The sequence below is a fragment of the Adiantum capillus-veneris genome, chromosome 20 (assembly GCF_014529385.1).
Source record: "Adiantum capillus-veneris isolate H3 chromosome 20, ASM1452938v2, whole genome shotgun sequence".
NCBI classification, from domain to species: domain Eukaryota; kingdom Viridiplantae; phylum Streptophyta; class Polypodiopsida; order Polypodiales; family Pteridaceae; genus Adiantum; species Adiantum capillus-veneris.
Genome location: NC_140950.1, coordinates 151,618,572 through 151,640,901, shown reverse-complemented (window position 1 = coordinate 151,640,901; position 22,330 = coordinate 151,618,572). Strand labels below are relative to the sequence as shown.

At 41.7% G+C, this 22,330-nt stretch overlaps 1 protein-coding gene across 1 annotated transcript in view; it reads left to right on the top strand.

Annotated features, from left to right (window-relative positions):
• The window catches only part of LOC147433411 (enhancer of polycomb-like protein 1), a 74,056-nt gene extending 61,207 nt beyond the window's left edge, over window positions 1-12,849 (top strand). Inside the window, exons 4-12 of the mRNA XM_086492980.1 lie at window positions 10,361-10,481; window positions 10,564-10,629; window positions 10,732-10,770; window positions 10,857-10,937; window positions 11,026-11,073; window positions 11,170-11,220; window positions 11,590-11,658; window positions 11,847-12,068; window positions 12,151-12,849. Coding sequence (XP_086349106.1) covers window positions 10,361-10,481; window positions 10,564-10,629; window positions 10,732-10,770; window positions 10,857-10,937; window positions 11,026-11,073; window positions 11,170-11,220; window positions 11,590-11,658; window positions 11,847-12,068; window positions 12,151-12,522 — 1,069 coding nt within the window. The 3' untranslated portion in view covers window positions 12,523-12,849. The remainder of the gene's footprint in view (window positions 1-10,360; window positions 10,482-10,563; window positions 10,630-10,731; window positions 10,771-10,856; window positions 10,938-11,025; window positions 11,074-11,169; window positions 11,221-11,589; window positions 11,659-11,846; window positions 12,069-12,150) is intronic.
• Window positions 12,850-22,330: the final 9,481 nt, after the last annotated feature.

The window sequence follows — 22,330 nt, the reverse complement described above, 5'->3', positions numbered from 1 at the left end:
TTTTGCTCTAAGCAGTGCTCTCGGATCTTTGGAGGAAGTCCCAAGATAAAAATGTACAAAAAGGGGTTATTTAGGCCTATAACCGAACAACCTCCCACTTAAAGTCATAAATGATGCCTTTAAGTTAACCAACTTTCACCAGCTGTATGCAGTGGTTCGACACATCTATGTGTTTGGTATGTGCATAAAACATGACATTTTTGGCTAAATAGACAGCACTCTGGCTATCACAACGCAACACGGGTGTATGAGCAGGCATGCCAAGTTCTTTTGCAAGTCTGCCCAACCAAACGGCCTCTTTTGAAGCCTCTGTGGCTGAAATATATTCAGCCTCAGTAGTACTCAATGCCACAGTTTTCTGTAACTTAGAACACCAAGAGACTGCACCACCAGCAATGGCAAATACATATCCACTGGTATCCATGTCACCTCTCATGTTTGCATCACAATATCCTTGAAACTTTAAGTCACTTCTGCCATAACAGATACACTTTGATTGTGTACCTTTCAAATATCTTAGAATGCATTTGACAACTTCCCAATGCGCTTTGCGAGGATTCGACATGTATCGACTAACAGCTCTCACTGCATAAGCAATGTCGGGACAAGTGGCAACCATAGCATACATAAGAGAACCACAAGCTGATGCATATGGGATTCCCTTCCGCTTTCAATGCCACCTCATCCTTTGGGCAATCTGCTTTGCTAAGCTTAGTGTATGGTGGTAAAGGTACCCCAAGAGACTTCGCATCAGCCATATGAAATCTATCAAGTACTTTTGCAATGTACCTTTCTTGAGATAAAAACAACAATTTCAGCTTTCTATCTCTTTTAATACGCATGCCCAAAATATGCTCTGCATCACCCAAATCCTTCATAGCAACTGCTGAATTTAGCTTACGTTTTAGAGCATCAAGACTAGTCTTATGTTTCCCGGCAAGCAGCATGTCATCAACATAGAGAACAAGTATGAAGGGACTACCATCTTCATCCCTTTTCGTATACAAACAATGTTGTGCATGGCTGTGTTTAAAGCCTTGAGACAGCATAAAAGTGTCAAACTTCTTATACCACTGTCGTGATGATTGTTTCAAACCATACAGAGCCTTTTCAGTTTGCATACAAGTTCCTCGAGTGTAGGAACTACAAAACCTTCAGGCTGTTTTATGTATATGTCCTCTTCAATGTCACCATGCAAATGTTGAGCGCAGGGAGTGTGTGTGAGCAGGAGGAGATGGGCACACACTGTAGGAAGTAGAATGCGCAGCAGATCGAAAGAGAGAGAGAGAGAGCTCAAGCGTAAGAAAACCCACGATTCTTCATTTGGAGGGTTCTTTGTTTTATTTAAGTACACTTATAAGTTGCACTTAATAAAAAATGTGTGTACTCACTTATAAGTGAGTTTTAAGTATAAGTATGTGTACACTATACAAGAAAGGGGGCCACAGGGGGCCTTTACCCCCAACAACCTCCCACTTAAAGGCCCAATGTGGTTCCTTTAAGCAACTCCCACTAAGCATATGCAATGCTCATGTTGAGACTTTGCAAGACTTTTAGTGAGGACATCTACAGGGTTGTCTTGTGTTTTGATCTTTGTCAATGAGACAAGACCATCATCCAAGACTTGTTGTATAAAGTGGTACCGCACATCTATGTGTTTGGTACGAGCATGAAACATGGCATTCTTAGCCAGGCATACAGCACTCTAACTATCACAACCAAGCATTGGAGCATGTGCAGGAAGACAAACCTGCCAAGCCATATGGCTTCCTTAGAAGCCTCTGTGGCGGAAATATATTCAACCTTTGTAGTGCTCAGTGCGACAATCTTTTGCAACCTTGAACACCAAGAAATAGCACCTCCAGCAAGTGTGAAGACATACCCACTGGTACATTTCCTAGTGTCAAGATCACCTGCCATATCCGAATCACAATAACCCCGCAGCGCAAGTGTACTCCCACCATAGCATATACATATGTCCTGTGTACCTATATCTAAAGATGCATTTCACTGCCTCCCAATGTGGTTTGCTAGGGTTGGACATAAACCGGCTAACAACTCCCATTGCATGAGCAATGTCTGGATGTGTAGCAACCATGGCATACATCAAAGAACCACAGGCGGATGCACAAGGAATCCCTTTCATGACTTGTTTGGTAGCATCATCTTTTGGGCAATCAAGCTTGCTAAGCTTTGTGTGTGGCGGTAAAGGCACACCAAGAGGCTTAGCATCAGCCATATGAAAACGTTCAAGTACCTCGCTTAATGCGCATGCCCAAAATATTTTCAGCTGCACCCAAATCCTTCATAGAAAAGGCTGAATTTAGTTCTTTCTTCAATGCATCTAATGTTGCTCCATGCTTTCCTGCAAGTAGCATATCATCCACATAAAGGACCAACACAATAAGGCTTCCATCCTCAGCCTTTTTAGTGTAAAGACAGTGATCTGCATGAATGCGTTTGAACCCATGGTTGAGCATAAAAGTATCAAATTTCTTGTACCATTGTCTAGGGGATTGTTTCAACCCATACAAGCTACGTTTCAATTTGCATACCAAATGCTCTTTCCCTGGAATGACAAAACCCTCAGGCTGCTGCATATACAGCTCCTCATCCAAGTCACCATGTAAGAAAGCAGTGATCACATCCATTTGATCTAGCTCCAAATCCAAGATAGCACATAAAGCAAACAACACACGGAGAGTGGACATCTTCACCACAGGTGAAAATATCTCCTGGAAATCAATGCCTTCCTTCTGTGCATAACCCTTAGCAACTAGACGTGCTTTGTTTGTACTTGGGTTTGTCATCAACACATTTGACCTTATAAACCCACTTGTTAGGAATAGCTTTCCTTTCTTTGGGCAAAGGCACAAGCTCCCATGTATTATTTGCATACAATGATTGCATCTCAGATTTCATAGCAAGCTCCCACTTATTCTTATCTTCACATGACTGGGCCTCTTTGTATGTAATAGGCTCTCTCTCATCCGTCAACAAGACACAATCCAAAGAGGGCTGAAACCTCTCTGGTTGTCTTCTTACACGTGTAGATCGCCTCACCCAATGATCTACATTAACCGGCAAGGGTTCTACATCATGCGGAACATTAACCCCATCAATTAAAGGCTGATTTTCAGCATTTATACCATGCTGTAATTGATTTTCAGGCTGCTGTAATTGATTTTCAGCATGCTGATTTTGACCCTCGGGCTGAATTTCAGCATCCCCTTGCTGTCCATTATCATCTGGCTCAATGATAACACGCTAACCCTCATGACCAGCATCATAAGGAGCTGAATTTTCAGTAGAAAATGGCTGTGAAAGTGATTGATCATGCTGAAATTTCACCTTTTTCTTATCAAAGTCACTGGATGTGGCATTTTTCAGCAGCTTAGGTTCATTAAATACCACATCCCGGCTGCGAATTACCTTATGTGACCCCGGAATCCAAACTCTATATCCCATTTCACCTTCATCTCCATAACCCAAGAAGATGCCTTTCAAGGATTTTATATCGAGTTTGGTCCTCAAGTCAACAGGCACATGTACATAGCATTCACAACCAAAGACTTTCAAGTGGTCATATGAAGCCGGTTTGCCAGACCAAACCTCTTCAGGGATGCCACCATCAAGTGCACGATGTGGAGAACGGTTGCATATATGCACCGCGGTTTTAAGTGCCTCTCCCCAAAACAATTGCTGGAGATTAGCTGTAGACAGCATGCACCGAATCTTCTCACATAACGTGCGATTCATACGCTCAGCCACACCATTTGAAGATGGATTATAAGGGGCAGTGAGCTCCCTTTTAATCCCATTCTCATCACAAAAAACATTAAAATCTTTAGAAACAGACTCCCCTCCCATTATCTGTACGTATGCATTTAAGTTTCAAACCCTTTTGAGTACAAACAAAGGCATAAAACCTTTTATACGCATTTAAAACCTCACTCTTGTCCTTGAGCAAATAAACCCATAGCTTACGTGAACAATCATCAATGAAAGACACAAAGTAACGAGAACCACCATGAGTTTTTTTTGGCATTGTGCATACATCAGAATGTACAAGATCCAAAATACTAGCCTTTTAGAGTTTCCATGAGAGTAAGAAGCTTTTACATGCTTCCCAAGTACACAATCATCACAGAAATCAAGTTTAGAGCTTTTTACATCAATCCTACCAAGGGAGGAAAGAGTCTGTAGTCCCTTATGACTCATATGTCCAAGACGCTTATGCCAAAGCTCCATGTGTGATTGCACTTCTGCAATTGCAACAAAACGACCAGGTAATGCCTTGCAATGGAGATAGTATAAAGTACCCTTCTTACTGCCTCTAGTCACAAGCATAGATCCTTTTGGATCTTCCACATGCCACCACCAAATGTAGTGAAGAAGCCTCTGCTATCCAACTGCCCAACTGAAAGCAAACTCTTCTTGATACCAGGCACATATCTAACATCATGAAGAGTGAGTTCCTGGCCATTATCAAGTGCCAGGTGTATGGTGCCAACTCCCTCAATGTCACAAGCATAGTGATACACTTTTCCAAGGTTTCCTGTAGTGTATGAGGCAAAACACTCCAAAGAGGGAGTTACATGAAAAGAGGCACCACTGTCAACAATCCAAGATTGTGACATGCCATCATGAGTAGAAAGCAAAGCATTTATCACATCATGCTTAGTGATATGTATATCCTCAACAGTCATGACATGTGGATCTAAAGATGCAACATAAAGATCACTAGTGTCTTCATTTTCATCAATCTCTTTAATGACAACACTAGAGATCACATTTGCCTTTTCAGGCTCACCTTCCTTAGGGGTAGAGCTGCCCTCTTTGTCATTTTTCTTGCCTTTTTCATTCATTTGCTTCTTGCGCTCCTGCTCTTTCTTAAAATACCTGCAATCGGGCTTTTTATGCCCCTTTCTTCCGCATTTATAGCAAGTGATGTCTTGCTGTTTTTCCTTGCTTTTGCTGCGATTTCTTTGCTTATTTGCAACATTTTGCCTTTTTTCATTGCGTCCACGCACATTATAGGCTGATCCACTGCCACTCGCACTTGACTTGCGTCTAATCTCCTCATTGAGGATAGAGCCACACACACCATCATAGGTCAAGTTGGAGTTGCTACTCAAAGAAACAACCAATGCTTCCCAAGACTCTGGCAGTGTTATAAGTAGAAAGATAGCCTTGAGCTTATCATCCTCAAAAGCCTGCAAACGTGAATCACTCAACTGACTCAAAATGCCACCAAAGGCATTCAAGTGATCAGAGACAGATTTGGACTCATCAAGCTCTAAGCTTACAAGCTTCCTCATGAGATGGACCTGATTTACAGGAGTCATATTCTCATAAGTTGCTTTAAGCTTATCCCACACAGCCATAGTTGTGTCAAGTACCTTGATGTCAACAAGGATATCATCAGTCATAACCATCGTGATGTAAGTAATGGCTTTCCTGTTAAGCTTAGTCAAATCTGCATCTGACATACCCTCTGGCTTATTTGCAGACAATGCATCATCGGACTCTTTCAAGAAAAGGATGCCCTGTATGCGATCCTTCCACAAATCAAAACCTGTACCATCAAACCTACGGATCTCAAAGAGGCTCTTAGAGTCCGAGGATGACGAAGTGTCAGCCATAATGAGGCGAAACAGAAACTGATAATTTTCAACCAAGAAGTACAATCACCGTACCGCAAAAGCAAATGCAAATATACACTGTAAAAGTGTCTGCAAGAGCAAATATAATGCTGTAATTTACTTCAAAAGTAAAATTTTCGGCAAGATGACATATTGAGCATGTCAAACTCAACGCATAGAACAACCTCACATCAAGTATACATCACCAAATGCATTTGCAATGACCCCAATGTTGTACATGCCACAGTTTCATTGCATAAAGTACATTTGGCAATACACATAAGAGGTGAAAGTTGCTCAAATAATTGAATAAACACCTGTAGGCTCCACAAGCCTCAATCTCTGCTCAAATTGACCACAAATGTAAGTACATAAGTGAAATTTTGCTGAATTTTTCAAAATTCAGCAAAAGCCCCAAATTCTCACAGCTCAATTCTCCACTGTAGCTTTGCCACCTGCACCTGTAAGGAGTAAACTTGGTAGTTTTTCTGAAATTAGCAAAAGCCCCAAGTTTTGTCGCGAATAATTGTTGAAATTTGGCAAATTTCAGCAAAGTGGTAGAAAACCCCAATTCCAAACGTGAAATTGGGTTCCCAAAGTGCCCTGTGACAACTTGTAATCCTGTTTTTGTTGTTTTTACACCTGAATATGCAGAAAATGGCATGTTTTTAGTCAAAAACAGCCCAAAAACACTTGTTTTGGACTTGTAGTTCCCTGTTTTCAACGTGTAAGCAACGGTAGTCGACGTACTATACTTGGAGAAGAGAGAGAAAGCTGCTGCGCTGCTGTTTCTAGAGAGAGAAAATCTACGCAGGAGAGAGAAACTTCTTCCTACGCACGAGAGATTCGCCCAATGCACGTAGCCTTGCTCTGATACCAGTTTATTGAGCGTAGGGAGTGTGTGTGAGCAGGAGGAGATGGGCACACACTACAGGAAGTAGGATGCGCAGCAGATCGAAAGAGAGAGAGAGAGAGAGAGCTCAAGCGTAAGAAAACCCACGATTCTTCATTTTGAGGGTTCTTTGTTTTATTTAAGTACACTTGTACTTTGGCCGGACACTTAATAAAAAATGTGTGTACTCACTTATAAGTGAGTTTTAAGTATAAGTATGTGTACACTATACATGAAAGGGAGCCACAAGGGTCCTTTACCCCCAACAACAAAAACGCTGTCTTTACATCCATTTGATTCAATTCCAAATCAAGCACCGCAACGAGAGCAAAAAGGACACGTAAAGTTGTAAGCTTTACAAGAGGAGAAAAGATTTTTTCTGTGCATATCCTTTTGCAACCAATCTTGCGTTGTACTTGGGTTTTTCACCCACTATCTTAGTCTTGTATACCCATTTGTTAGGAAGAGCCTTTCTCCCTTTAAGCAATGGCACAAGATCCCAAGTATCATTTGCATACAAGGATTTCATTTCCTCTTGCATCGCAAGCTTCCACTTATTGCTTGACTCACATGATTTGGCCTCTTTATATGTAAGAGGTTCACCCTCATCTGTCAACATTACATGATCCAAAGAGAGATTAAATCTCTTCGGTTGCCTTCTCAAACGAGTTGACCTGCGTACCCAATAATCTACATTCTCAGGCAACGATTCAACATCATAAGGCAATTCATTTTCAGCTTTATCCTGCTGCTGAAAATCATTTTCAGCCAATTTGGTGGCTGTCCATCCTCATTAGGAGCATCAAAATCATGTCCTACCTCTTCTGGCTCAAGGTTAACCGGTTGGTTATCAATTTCAGCTTGCGGTAATGCATCATGAGGCTCTTTTTCAACATCAATGGGTGGCACGAAAGGCTGAAATTTAACTTTTTTCTTGTCAACATCAGATTTTGTAGCATTCTTAAGCAATTTTGCTTCATTGAACACTACATCTCGGCTGCGTATTACCTTTCTAAATTGTGGTAACCACACTCTATAGCCCATTTCATCTTCTTCCTCGTAACCTAGGAAAACTCCTTTAATGGACTTCATATCAGCTTTGTTCTCAAGTCATTGCGTACATGAACAAAAGCTTCGCAGCCCAATAGTCTCAAATGATTATAAGAGGTAGGTTTGCCAGAACAAACCTCCTCTGGAATGTCATTTTTCAGCGTACTATTAGGAGAGCGATTGCAAATATGAATTGCAGTTTTCAATGCCTCCCCCCAAAACTCTTGGGAAAGATTAGCGGTGGACAACATGCAACGCACTCTTTCGCATAAAGTACGATTATACCATTAGAAGACGGATTATTAGGGGCTGTCTACTCCCTTTTAATCCCATTTTCATCACAAAAACGCTGAAATTCAGCAGATACATACTCTCCTCCATTATCAGATCTAAGACATTTAAGCTTAGTACTCTTTTGCGTAGTGACAAAAGCATGAAACTTCTTAAAAGCATTAAAAGTCTCACTCTTACTTTTGAACAAATGCACCCATTCTTTCCTAGTACAGTCATCAATGAATGTAGCAAAATACAATGCACCACCAAAAGACTTAACAGGCATAGTGCAAACATCGGAGTGAATAGAATCAAGAGGATTAGCTTTGCGAGAGACACCAGGGTAATAAGAAGATTTCTTTTGCTTTCCATAAAGACAATCGTTACAAAAATCTAAGTTTTTGTCTTTTACATCAACCTCTTCAGAGAGGAAAGCACATCAATACCCTTTTGGCTCATATAACAAAGTCTCTTATGCCACAATTCCATGTATGAAGCAACTTCAACAACAACAAAAAACTTGCCATGCAAAGCTTTGCATCGAAGATAGTATAAAGTACCTCTTTTAGACCCTTTTGCAACAAGCATAGAGCCCTTAAGCAACTTCCATGAACCCCCAGCAAAGATGGTAGTATAACCATGTGCATCTAACTGGCCAACAGATAGCAAACTTTCCTTAATACCTGGTACAAACCTGACATCATTCAACACAAGCTCTTGACCATTGTTAAGAGCCAAACGCATAGTATCCATTCCCTCAATATTGCAAGCAAAATTATCACCAAGGTACACCTTGCCATATTTGCCTTCAGCATATGTAGCAAAACACTCCAAAGATGGAGTCACATGGAATGAAGCACCAAAATCCACTATCCATGACTGGGATAGGCCATCATTAGCACTGAGCAATGCATCAATGACATATTTCTTCGAGATAAGCATGTCTTCTGCATTAGCTATCATCAAATCTGAGGGGCATGAAGCCACAACCAAGATTTCCTCAACGTCTGACAACTCCTCAATGACCACACTAGAGGATACATTTGCATTCTCAGCATTTCCTCCCCTTTCTTCTCATTTTTCTTCTTCTTATCTTCCGTTTCCTTCTTCCTTTCCTGCTCTTTCTTGAAATACCTGCAGTCAGGTTTCTTGTGATCTTTTCTGCTACGTTGATAACAAGTGACATCCTTATCTTTTGTTTTGCTCTTACTTCTATTTTGAGTCCTATTGCCTGCATCACACTTTTGATTTCTACCTCTTGCATGATAGAAAGAATTGCCAATATATACAAACTCACTCAATTTGCCCTACCTACTTTCCAACAAAAGTCACTTAAAAATAATAAGTGAAAAATGTCAAAAATAGGGAAAATAGGCTAAATGCATTAGAAAATTCCCCTGAAGGATTCTGATGGGAATGCTTATGATCATGCTGTGTGCAACCGGAGGATATGCATCTACACTAAGTGGGCATGCACGGTCTACGAATAGACTCACAAAAGTGCCAGATCACTTCTAATCTAGACTGACTGGACTGACTGAACCCTGATCATGTTGTAGCTTGTCCACGGACACGTAGGGTTGGATGTGTCACTTGACAAAACATGCATGACAAGTCGCAATAGATCCCATGTAAGACTCAAGGAGTCCAGAATCGAATGGAGACTTTAAATTGCGCAAATTATTCATAAAATCACCAGCATAGGACAAGAAACATGTAGCAAAACCGAGTCTTGGTTGGCTTCTTGAGTACCCACTTGCAATGGTGGGTAAATGAGCCAAGCACAAAAGACTTGGGTGTGACAAATTCGTTAAGCAACATCGGTTTCTCAACAGTTGGAGCCACTATTGAAGGTGCCCTATATCCTCCATAAGTTCAAGTGGATGAGCAATGCAAAGGGACATGTGTGGATACTTTGCCTCCACCATCTCGCCCAATAATTTGCAGTTCTTGCATTGTCACTGATGACTTGGACCACATGCTTTGGCCAACCTCGTCAATGTGACGGCGTGCAATCGGAAGCTTGGGCAATACACACGCGTTACCAATTTCAGTCCATGCGTGGTTTTTACCAAAGTATTTGTAGTTGTTTCAGTCAGGTTCAGCAAGGGTTTCACCCCGAAATGAAACGTTTGGGGGGTTTCAGGTAGACCAAAATCCGTTTCGTGGTGACACTGGTAGCCTACAATGTACTTTGAGGTGCATTCTGATGTTTTCCCGTTCAGTTCAATATTGCTGCAGTGGAGCCCCCCCTTTCCCGTCTCCCCGCGCCCGCCCCAGAACCTCAAAAAAAAAAAAGAAGAAGACACTTGTGTGAAGTTTCAAATAGTTAAAATGTGGCAGGTTATGGTGATAACTCTACGTTTGCACCATAATTGTCAGTTTCTTGGGAAGTCTGTTTATCAACTGAGCCATATTTTTCTAAATTGAGTTTATTGTCTGGGCATAAAGCCTCTTGACAGATCCTCTGAAAAGAATCATTTTGTTTTGTGTTCTTTAGTTTTGAGTGGCTGGTGTACAAGCTGGAGCTACTTGACTATAAAGCTCGGGAACGCGTTGGAGCAATTCCACTATTTGGTATGCCTGTCCATGTCCTCCTCCAACAAGAGGCAGCCTTCGAGGTAAGGATTTAGTTCAACCATCTGACAATGTTAGTAGTTATCAATGAGTTGAATGTTGCTAAATGTTTGTGCTACGAAATAGGTCCTGCGATCTCAAGTTTCTCGACCAGCAGTTTTCTCTGCTGTTTTTGATTACTGGAAAGCGAAGGTAAAGCTTAGTAATTTCCAAGCTGTCTATGGTTACCAGAATTCTGAAGTAGATCCTAGTTAAATTTTAGCTGGGTTAATCAAGCTCAAGTTGTCATTTCAGAGAGCAAAATGGCAGAAGCCAGTTCTGCGACGCTTACAGGTACAAATGCAAGCGCTTAAGCATCACAATTGATATGCCATTGCGGCTATATGGACTCATTTCTTTGGTTTTTAAAACTGATTCAGCCCCCACCTCCTGTGAACGATACAAACCCATTCAATGTCTTCAGACCCAGGGAGAAAGTACACCGGCCTCATACTCGAAGGGTGAGTTAGTCTTTGTATTCCTCTGTGGTTAAAAGAACGGCATTATGTTTCAGTTCAATCATTCTTTTACTTCCGCTGCAATCCGCAGATGCAAAGACGGGAAAATGATGTGCTATCATTTGAGAAACTGCGTCAGGTATGTCATCTTCGTGTTGTTCCTTTCAAGCTAATTTTACAAGGTTGGACCCATCTCACTGGGATAATTGGTGATAGAACGGGTGTCTGTTTGCAGGTTCGCTGCAATTTGGAGCAATCCCGGACGCTTTTAGGAATGCTCCAGAAGGTAGGTGAATGTTTCTCTATGCTACGAAGTTGTGCAGTGCTGCTTTTGCTTATAACAGTAACACAGCAGTAATCATCCAGTGTGCCAGGACATCATTCTTGCCCCACAGAAAATGACATCATCCTTCATCATCCCCCCCCTGCCCCCCTCCCCCATAAACCCAAAAAAGAAAGCCAACAACCCTGCACGGCAGGCATGCAGTCTCTACTGACCATCCAATTTTGTTTGGTGCAGTAGACATTTCTGGCAAAAAATGTGCACATGAATTCCACGGCTAGCTATTCATTTCTGTTTCCATCTGGAATATGATAGGTTTTTGGTTGGTTTTTCCACAATAATTGTAGCATTCTCGTGTTTGGGCCTTCTCAGAGAGAGGAGAAGAAGCGGGAGCTGCTGGATATTGAGGCAAATCTTCAAAGAACTCGCATTATGTTAAAGGTAATGAATTGTCAAATGCTGTTTAGTCCAGAGTCTGAAGGCAGGCAGCTGAAGTTTAGCTTTCGGTTTCTTTGACGCTCTGAACACACTTCTAACCTAAAGCTGTGTAGCTTGGTAGCAGCGTGACGTTGAACTTTATTTGTCGCTCTCACAGAATCCTAACCTATTGCTGTACTTTTCGATGACAGCATGATACTGAACTGGATGATGAGCTGGTTATGGAAGAGAACATGATTGCCTCGACACCATTACCGCGTAAATCTTCTGGCTTTTTGAATGGGCATCTGCCTATGCATCCTCCTGGAGAGGTCACACCTCCTTGCAATGATCTAGATCAAGGGGAGTATGCCAAGTGCACTTGGAGGAGGAGGAGGGCCCCATTTCAGGCTCGTAGTAGACCTTTAAAGAGGGTAAGACTAGATGCAACGTTTGCATTAAAGAAACAATGATTAGAATGCATTAATTTAAGGCTGAGAGGGTATGTTTCTGCAGGTAACAAATGTGGATTCCATGGAGCCAGGGTTTTTGTTTGTGAAACCACTTGACCCTGAGAAGCTAGCATCTGCAGGGATTGTTCCACCTTTGGATCCTCCTTGTTCAAATGGGACAGACGATGCTCCTGTACCATCGTATCGTCTTCACGGTCGTATAGGCAGAGGCGGCCGCATAATTTTTGATCGCTGGAATCCTCTTACTCGGACACCCATAGACTGTAGTAGTAACCTTTCTGATCTTCCTAGGAAAGCGATTACATCAACGAGGTCTCATCCCCCGCCTCCCAGGTTATGTGTAGAAAAAAAAACTTCAGATGCACAGATTGCAACTGGCAATGATGATAGCTTGAACAACCTCAGGATATCATGATCACGCTCACCGAGCAAAACACAGGCATGCAAATACGTAGTGTTACTTCTTCCGATCCCCTACACCGAGGTCCTCACCTGTAAGCCCAGCAAGGTTCTGTATCAGTAATTTTGCGTTGTGTATATTTTGCTGCTAATGGCAGATGAGCTGAAGGCGCTGGCTTTTGCCTGCTTGCAAAATGGAAGCAGCCCTCTCATGTGGGTCTTCATTTGTGCCTGTGTTGTAAAAGGGTTTGCTAAGGTGCTGACAGTTATGTTTTGTGCATCTTGCTGACCCCTGTTCTCTTTGTATACTTGCTGATTAGTGCAACAAATTTGTTTTCGTGCACACTCGTTCCTTTCTCTAAGTCCCATTTAAGGTTTTTTGATAATGTTTATGCGGCATTGCATCTGAATTGTCTTATTCAAAAATCCCTTTCAAGTCAAGAGTATACGGCCTAAGCTTCTGCTTGCAGCATTAAACATGATCATTAGTTTTTTGGTTACTGTTTGTTTGGGTCACTAGGAGTTGTCTACGGCGAGATCGATGATAATATATCTCCATTTTGTGTTTCCTCAACTGGTAGTTTAAGGCAAGGAGTTCAGGGTGATGAAAAGGGACTATTGGTCCTCGGGTCTTTCGGTTTTCAGTGCAGGCAAACTAGTTATTGGGTAGAAAATTTTTTGTGCTTATCAAAGTTTATTTTCAATGTAAATTCTTTTCTTAAAACGGCGTCAGGGCGAACATACGTATATGTCTTCTTCACATGGGAAATTAGTTACCTGGTGTTGTCAATGTATGGCATTCTAAGGTTTAAAGAGACTGCTTAATAATAGGAACCTTGCGGTTATTTTACTAGATGTTGTAAGCTTCATATAGAAGGTGTTCGATGAGTTTGAATGGCCATTTCTTTCATCTACTTGCCTGGGTGCTCGCTCTTTGGTTCTAGCAATTAAAAAATTTTAATCATCGCTGGGAAATATGGTAGGGAAGGCAGAAAGCTCATACAAGACATAAGGGGCTAAAAGGCAGAGAAGGTTCCTGAAAAGAACAGGCAATTCCCTGTTTCTTAAATGAAAACCCTTAAACACTTCTTGTGTGGACGGTACCGTTTTATAGAGAGAAAATTGTTACAATTCTGCAAGGGAGGAGCTGCTATAGGTAGCCTGGATAGTCCCTATCTATAAATGTAGCATCATTTAGTGGTAAGTATAGGAAATGTTTTCATATGAGGTCCTTGTTATACAACTCTTTCTATGTGTCCCAATCTGTAGTCACAAGAAATGTCCTAGTAACCCATTCTATAATTGTTGTGTTATAGCGCTCTGCATGAGAAAGTGCAGCCAAGATAAGCTACTGAAGAAAAGCACGGGTTTTTCTACTTGATTGTGATTGAAGAAAAGCATGGGTTTTCTACCCTCCAGTTCAGTTTGAAGCGAGTAAGTGACATCAAGATTACCAAGTCTTGAAGAGGAAGGTAGGGAGCATTCGGGGGGGGGGGGGGGGGGGGGGGGGGATAAAGTAATGAAGCTTGTGCTTGAGAGAGAGAGAGAGAGAGAGAGAGAGATTGATTTTTAACGTCTATATGAGACCAAAGGCGGCCTATGAGACAAATCAAGTATACATGTATGTTGTCCATCTATTGGAAAAGACAAAACAGTCCAAATTGGTACAAAATAAGGAAAGGATGAAAAAAAACTTGGTTTGTGATGGGATCTATGGGGGGAGTGGAGCTCTATTACTAGGGTTATAAGCATGTCTTTATGCTCCGGTAGTACAACCATGCAAATGCATCAAGCTAGCTAGCTCTATCCTTTGCTAATGTGAGGGTGTCAAATGTGGTGGATCGTAAGGAAGAGTTGCTCGGATGAATGCAGCAGGGCGAGCCCTCATCTGGGCTCGTCTCTTCTCACTGTCTCGACGTGCTCGGTTTTGGATCTTAATCTATCTGCAGTGTAGTTGTGGGGCTTGGCATCCAGTAACACGTGGGTGTCGTTTGGCTGACTCTGATGTTGGAGTTACTCCCCTTGATGGATCTGGGAGTGGAGGGGGTGCGGTCCTCTAGAAAATGACTGTCAATAGGCATTATCCCCCCCCCCCCCGCCCCCCCTTCCCCTCGTGTTTCTGTGGGTGGCTATAAAAGTGTCACTGTGCCTCTATATCTCCAGTGGGGGTAGTGCCCCAACTGTCTTTGATCTCAAGAGTGCATGATCTCAGGGAGGGTTGGCTGTCCTCTAAAAAGTGACTTGTATGTGCCTCTAATATCATTGTAAGCTCTGCATATGCAAAAAAAGTGCTCCTCCATGGGAATGCCATGAGTGCACCCCACCTCTATCTCTAGCCTGTGTCATGATACTCTGAGCTGACCAATCACCACTCGTGAGCTGTCCAATATGTAAATGTCCATATAGCGTGGTCGCTGTATGAACTTGTCTTCCAAAGTGGTAAGGAAATGATCTCTGTAGTGTAAAGATTGAATCGACAATAGAAACCGGAGTTACTAGGTGAACTACTGCGATAACTACTTCAGTCAGGGGATTGTCGACCAGAAACCAATTTGACGGCTATAAATATGGCCCATTACTTTATTTTACGGGTTGTTATGCATTTGAGCTATTCAAATATCCGGCTAGAGTCTCTCTTGTATTTGCCGAGTCTTGAATGTATTTCTATGCTTGAGCTCGTGGTACTCTTGTACCTTTGTCATAAAGCTTAGAGCAATTTTGGCTCTTATTGTTGTAACCGATTCTAGTGTGATTTGAATATACATTCCAGTTGTCTCATTCCAGTTTTCATTTTAGTTCCAGTCTAATGTCTCATTTTGCTTCAATCTTTGTCTGTTCAATTTCTAGTCAGTCTGTCTTTGAACTTATTCCAGCTGACCAACCTGGAATAGCTGTGAAAAGTGACCAAGTCATTCCATTTTGGCGATCATGGTGGCTGAGCAGAGTTAGTCTTGATAGACAACCTATATCCTAGGTGGTGCTAAAGTTAGTCCACATCCAATCTTGCCAACCAAAAGAGTTTTTCATGGTAGAAGACCAAAAACAAGAGTCAAAGATGACCTAGATCGTGTCAGTCCTATCCCAGAGGAGGAGGAGCGCGGCTCTCAGACTAACCTTGGCCTAGGCGATGAGACGGATGCTAACCTGGACCAGAAGAGGGCTAATGAATTTGGAGATTCTTAGGAGTCTCATTTCAAGAGGAGGCATTCAGAGAGAGCAGACAGAAGGTCTTGCTCTAGTGGACCGTAGAAGGCAGAGAGTAAAGAGAGATCATATTGACAATGAGGGTAGCGGCGGACGATGTCAGAAGTTAGTTCACAAGAAATTAGAGAAAAACCCAAAACCACACATAGTGATTGAAACTGAAGAAGAAGAATGGGATAACAATAATAGCCATTATCGTAGGAGACTAACTAGAGATAGGAAACCACCTTCAAAAACTAGATTTATTTAATATGGAAATCAATGGATCTAAAAATTGCATTTCTACTTTTCAAAGGGAGCAAAAAGGATGTTCTATTCAAGCTTTTGAGCAGTATGCTAAACTCAAGTATATCGACGAAGATGAATGGGAAGAATATTTTCCTCAAACGTTGAACGAAGCGTTTAGGAAGTGGTATTACCATTACCTAGTGTGCCGACTCAAAACATATCAAAGCATTTCAGTCTAAAGTACTCGGATAATAGAGGGGAGACATCCTGTGTGAACTTGACATGATTAAGTAGGGTAAATTGTCAGTCAGAAGCTATGTGGAAAAGATAAAGTAACTGACAAGGCAGTTACAAAAATCACCCTCTAAAAAACATATGAAAGCTTGGTTTCTTAGAGAAGCAAAAAGCTGAGGGAACAAGAGGCTCAAGCCCTTACAAGGAAATTCACCGATTTGGTCCAAAGAGTCTTAAAATTGAATAGGATGAAATGTATGTCAAGTTTTGTGAGAGAATCCAAAATTTGATTGTCAAATTGGAGGATATCAAAAGAACATTGCCTAGAGCTGTTGAATTCATAAGAAAATAGAGGAAAGCAGAAGCTGAGGCAAGAACTGTAGACTTGGCAGTCATTAGGGACAATAGATTACAAACCGAGAAGTAGTGGAAGTCTTTATCAGGAGTTATTCTGGATGGGGCACTGGAGTGAACATTCTAGGGGAACATTTAAGACAAAAACTAGGAATTCATGATCTGAAGCCAACACCATTCATGATAAGAATGGATGACCCATACATACTAGCTCTACTCTTATTATATTCATTCTTTCAGAGATTCCTCCCCCTGCTAGAGATTCCTCCCAACTTGAGCCTTCAAAGTCCTATTTGTCATTGTCTTTAGTCTCCAAAAGGGCATCATGAGATTCAAACACGCAGCTTGACATGCAACACCTTGAAGTGGTTCTCATAGCCAACCCACTATTGATGCTCTCCTGTAGCGAGGTCTCACCCTTACATTAAAAAAACATGAATGTGATCTATGCCTATGCCCTCAACGATCGGTGCGAGCAATCCTCGTCTGCCCCCCGCCTTGGCTGCCGTTTGTGTGGATTGTCCCCCATTAAATGTACCGCGCCACTGCCTGTCTCAATTTAGGGAAAGGTCTTACTCAATCAATAGCTAAATGAAAAGGTAAATCAATCAATTTAGGAAAAGGTCACAATCAGTCAAGAGAGGAGATTTTTTCTTGATTCTCCTCTTCCTTTTCAAAAAAAGAAATCACAGCACCTACTGGTTTGATTAAAAATATGCAAGTTAGAGTGGGTAAAGAGAAGTTAAGGACCAGCTTCTTGGTACTGGATGTGCAGGGAGCATATGGGATGCTTCTCGGTAGACCATGGCTTAGGACTATCGGGGTAATACACGACTATGCTAACTAGACATTAACCACTCAGGGGCATAATAGATGAATATAGGTGAAGACTAATAATACTAGAAGCTGGAGAAAAGCGCTCAAACCGAAGGAGCTGTGCAAATAGTACAACTCTAAGAAGATTGAGAAAGTGTTGGCTATAACGAACATTTTTCCATTGGTTGAGATAGATTTGAGTGATGTATTAATGGATATGGAACAAGCAGAAGGGCAGAAGAAGCAGTACCCAAACCAATTCACTGAGATGAATCCTAGGGAAAGATCACTTGAGGTTGATGGACGTCCACCAGAACGGCCAGGACAAGGAAAGTTCAACTTCAGACTAGTAGTAGAGAGCATCCAAACTGATTCAGCAAAGGTGAACTAGACTACTGACGGGTCAAAATGGAGTATGGAATGATGGAGATGAGAAACTTATTCAATGATTACGCTGCTGACATAAGAACGGATAAGGAGGCAGAGTCAATAGCTAAATGAAAAGGTGGCAGTTCTGACTGGCTACTTCCAGATGATCAAGAAGTATAAGAGAAACCGTGATCAATAAGCATCTAAAGCCAGAGATCAAGGAGAAAGCAACATATTTATTTGAGAAATACAAGGACATGTTTGCCTGGGAACACACTGATATAAAAGGAGTAGCTCCAAGGTGTGTTAGCATCGGATACCAGTAAAACCAGATGCCAGACGAGTGAGACTGCAGAGAGATAGGATGAACCCCAGCTATGCTAAAAAGATCAAGGAGGAGATTGACAACTTTCTCAAGACAGGGTTCATAACAGAGGTTGCGAGCAATGACTAGCTATTCCCAATAGTGGTAGTTTCAAAAAAGAATGGGAAGCTAAGGGTATGTGTGGACTATAGGAAGGTGAATGCCGAGACCATCAAGAATCCATTCCCACTTCCCTTTATAGATATGCTAAGATAGGGTCAAAACAATGCTCATCACTGAATGGGGAGCATTCATGTAACTAGTAATGCCACTTGGACTCTGTAATGCTCCAGCCACTTCTGAAGTGCATGATGGAAATCTTTAGCAAATTCTCGCACGAAGTTTGGTAATTTTTATGGATGACTTCACCATCTTCTCTACTAAAGAGTTGTATCTACTCTTCTGCATATGGTTTTTGAGAGATACAAAGAGAAGAGAATTTGTCTAAACCCATTTAAGCATGTTTTCATGGTTTAGAAAGGCCAATTACTGGGACACATAGTCTCTCAAAATGGTATTGAGATGGCCAGTGATAAGATTAATTTTGTTTAGCAAGAAAGAGCACCGACAATAGTGTTTGACCTAAGTTTTTTTCTAGGGTATGACAACTTCTATGGATGCTTTATTCAGATGTTTGCAACAAAGGCTCTTCCTTTGTACGAATTGACTCAGAAGGGGAGAAAGTTTATCTTGACCTTGGAGTGTAAAGAAGGTTTCTAATGTTTAAAGGATGCGATTAGCAGGAAACCAATCCTTCACCAATCAGATCCTCTTACAAGTTTGTTGCCTTTGTAGCTTCTGTTGTGGTTGTTGCCACTGTTGCTTTCTCCACTGTTGTTGCCTCCATTTGAGTAGAATCAAGAAGAAGGATGCCCCTTCTTACCACATTTTTTGCAAGACTTGTTGGTGTAGCAATCCTTTGCTACATGTCCCATTCTCCCACAATCATAAAACTTCTTTACACTTCATGATGTTGTTGAATATCCTCCCCTTGGTGATGATATGACAAAAGCTGCTCCTGATGGTGTCGATGAGCCCCTTTACTTCTTCTCTACGACTTAAAGAGAATTGATGACGTCTTGAAATCTTGGAGCCGTTTCTTTTTCTTCAAGGATGGTGACTAATTGGTCATAAGAGGGTGGAAATGCACTCAAAAGCAAGGTCACTTTGTCATCTTATGGTACATCACACTTTATGTAAGTAAGCTGGGTTATGATTCTTTTAAGTCTATTCACAAGGCTAGCTATGTCCTCTCCTTCATACATTGTGGTTTTGTAAAGTTGTCTTCAAGGCTCACTTTACTTCTTTCAGCTCTAGCCGCAAAATTTTGTTCAAGAACAACCCATGCTTTATGTGCACTTGTACATTCATCCATGAAGTGGACATAGTTGTTGTGAAGTGCAGTGATAACAATCCCAAGTGATTGTTCATCCTTTTCTAAAGCTTGTGCACTAAATTCCCTGGTATGCACTCCCTCTTGATCAACTAGTGGCGCTTTGGCCACTCCTCATTGTTGACATGTCGAGCTCTACATCTTGAGCTGGCATCCACTACGGGTCTTGGCCGCTTATGGCATTTACTCACTGGCGTGTTAGGTGACCGACACGGAGGATCTTTGCCAGTGATTCTACAGCTAGACTACACTTATAGTGCCAGCCTAGTACGCTTCTAGCGAGTTCACACTTAGTGATCGCATGTACATATGTGCTACTTTTCAGCTTTAGCACTTAGTCATTTTGTACTCTCTTTTCTGAGTGAAGAAGAAGAAGAAGATTTCCATCTCTGTGTGCTTTGTGCTTGTCTTGTCTAGCTCTCTTGCATCCTCATTCTTTACACTCATAATTCTTCTTTATCAAGTAGTCCCTAAGCTTCGTTTGCCATGTATGGAACCCTTCGCTGTTAAATTTCTCTACACCCTTCTCACCCATTGTGCCAATAGAGGGGTCTTAATGCTTGGAGACTTTCCAAGGCAGTGTTTTCCTCTTTACACAAGCACAATTATGAAATCATCACCATAAATGTAGACTATGATATACATTACAAAGATTGTTGGGCTTGGTTGGAAGATTTTGGAGTTTAATGAGAGAGAGAGAGAGAGAGAGAGAGAGAGAGAGAGAGAGAGAGAGGTCCTTTTGTGAATCTTTACTCCCTTTTGTGAAGCTCCTCTTCACCGTCGATGAAGCCCCTCTTCTTAATAGGAGTAGTGGCCCTCTCTTTGCTTTGAAAATTTGTGTGAAAAGGACCCAATGATAGTTTACTCGATGAGGTGGTTTCCTGCTGCTTGTTGGCTATGGAAAATACCTTCAAATGAGGAGGGAGCTCAAAGCTTGAAAACTGTGGGAACTGTCCCTTGGCAAGGGTGTTGGAATTTTGGCAATGTGCGGAGCTCAAGCCAAGGCCGTGGGATGGGCTGCTTATAGAGGTGGGCATCACATGCAACTTTCGGGTAGTGGGGTCACTGCGGGTAGACGGGCAGGTTGCCAAAGAGTTCCAAGAAAAAAAAGGTTTATGCACGTGAACAATTGCCCACAGACCCAACTAGGCAATTAGGCTACAATTCACCGCATAACTCAAGTTCACCCACGAGCGTTGATCCCACGATCCTCAAGGTCAAAGCTCTATACTTGGTGAGCTAGCCAAAAGGTCTTGTGGCTTTGCTCGTGAGTACTCCAATTTTTTTTTGTCTTATGTGTACTTTTGGCAGAGTGCACACATATACACACACCTAAGTTTAGGAAAAAGACCAGGGCCGCTAATCTTCTCCAAATTTAGCATTTAAACAATCAAATGAAAGCTGAAAATTGGGTGCTTTTGGTGCACAAAATAGAAATGCTAAATGTTATGCAATTTTGGCATTTGAGAGCTCTTTGGATGGCGTCATGAAGCATAACATGCACACATAAGTTGCAAGGTGCAATGTAGGCTATACTGAGAGCAGTCATGCAGCAAAGTAGCCTGAAAATGAGCACAATGTAAGCAAACACTGAACACACATACAATGCAATAATAAAAATTTAAACGTAATGCAAAGAAAATAATGCTAATTACGAGTTTCTCCTCACCTAGTCACCAAAGGGTAGTGGAGCATGCTCTTGCCCAAGTGGTGATTAGGGATTGGGAATATTAAGCTAATGCAAATAGAGATTAGGGAATGCTAATCACACTAGCATGCAAATGCATAGCAATAAACCTAGCTAGCTTACCATAGCTCTGATACCACTTGATGAGAATGGGATCGTGCTAACTAGGGTGGACGATACACAGACATAATGCACACGTATGAGCACTAGATTATCACTCAAGCGAATTAGGTTCCAAGATAGATTATCTTGGACTCATATACACGATCTTGAGTAGTTGACTAGCCCATCACAAGATCACCATAGACAAGACTCAGGCTATGAAAACTTGGAACGGATTTGTTTATTCATGAAGGAGCTTTAAGTAGCTCTTCAACCTTGCACTGCTACATGTGGGATAATTCCACCTCTTATCTCATTGACTCATAATTTAGTGACTCTAGAACAAAGCTCATACCTTGGAGCCTCATAGTAGTGCGTGCTGTGAAACCACCAGTGATCGCATCATCAAAGAATAGACCAATTTTTGAACTAGCCTCTCGAGGTGCCTAGCTAGTCTGAATGAACGTCTTGATCCACATGTAGTAACCTCTCATCAAAAGGTCTACGCAGAGGATACCTTGCCTCTCTATTTCTCAACCCTCACTACCAAAGTGTAATCAAGGACATGCTGACCAGACCCTATCTGCTTCCTTCTATCTACCTCTACCTTTGGCTCTATTGCTTGCTCTGCCTACTTAGATATGATGACTCTCACTCCTCTATTATCTATAATGATATTTGGAAGCGTCCTACTACTAGGAAAAACTTTGTTTGCTATGCTGTGGCTAAGAAGACCTTGATCGATCTGTCTCTCCATTTGTTAAGTATGGAGCCTGATTTACCCCTTGTAATTTTCTGTGTTAAAAACACACATTTGTAAGAACCCCATTATGAGGAGAAGCCATCGTGCGTGAAGAAAAATAACTCGCCGGAAAATAAAGTCTCGTCGGAAGCCAAAATTTTCACTCACCAGAATATTCCTTTTCGTTGGAATATTATGGCCGGCCGGCGGCCAAAAAGTGGTTGGAAAACGACTTGTTGTAATGGCTATTGCCCGCATAGGAGCAATAGGCATTACGGGAATGATTACCCGCAAACTACATTATGTGAACATCAAACACATACAAATAGGA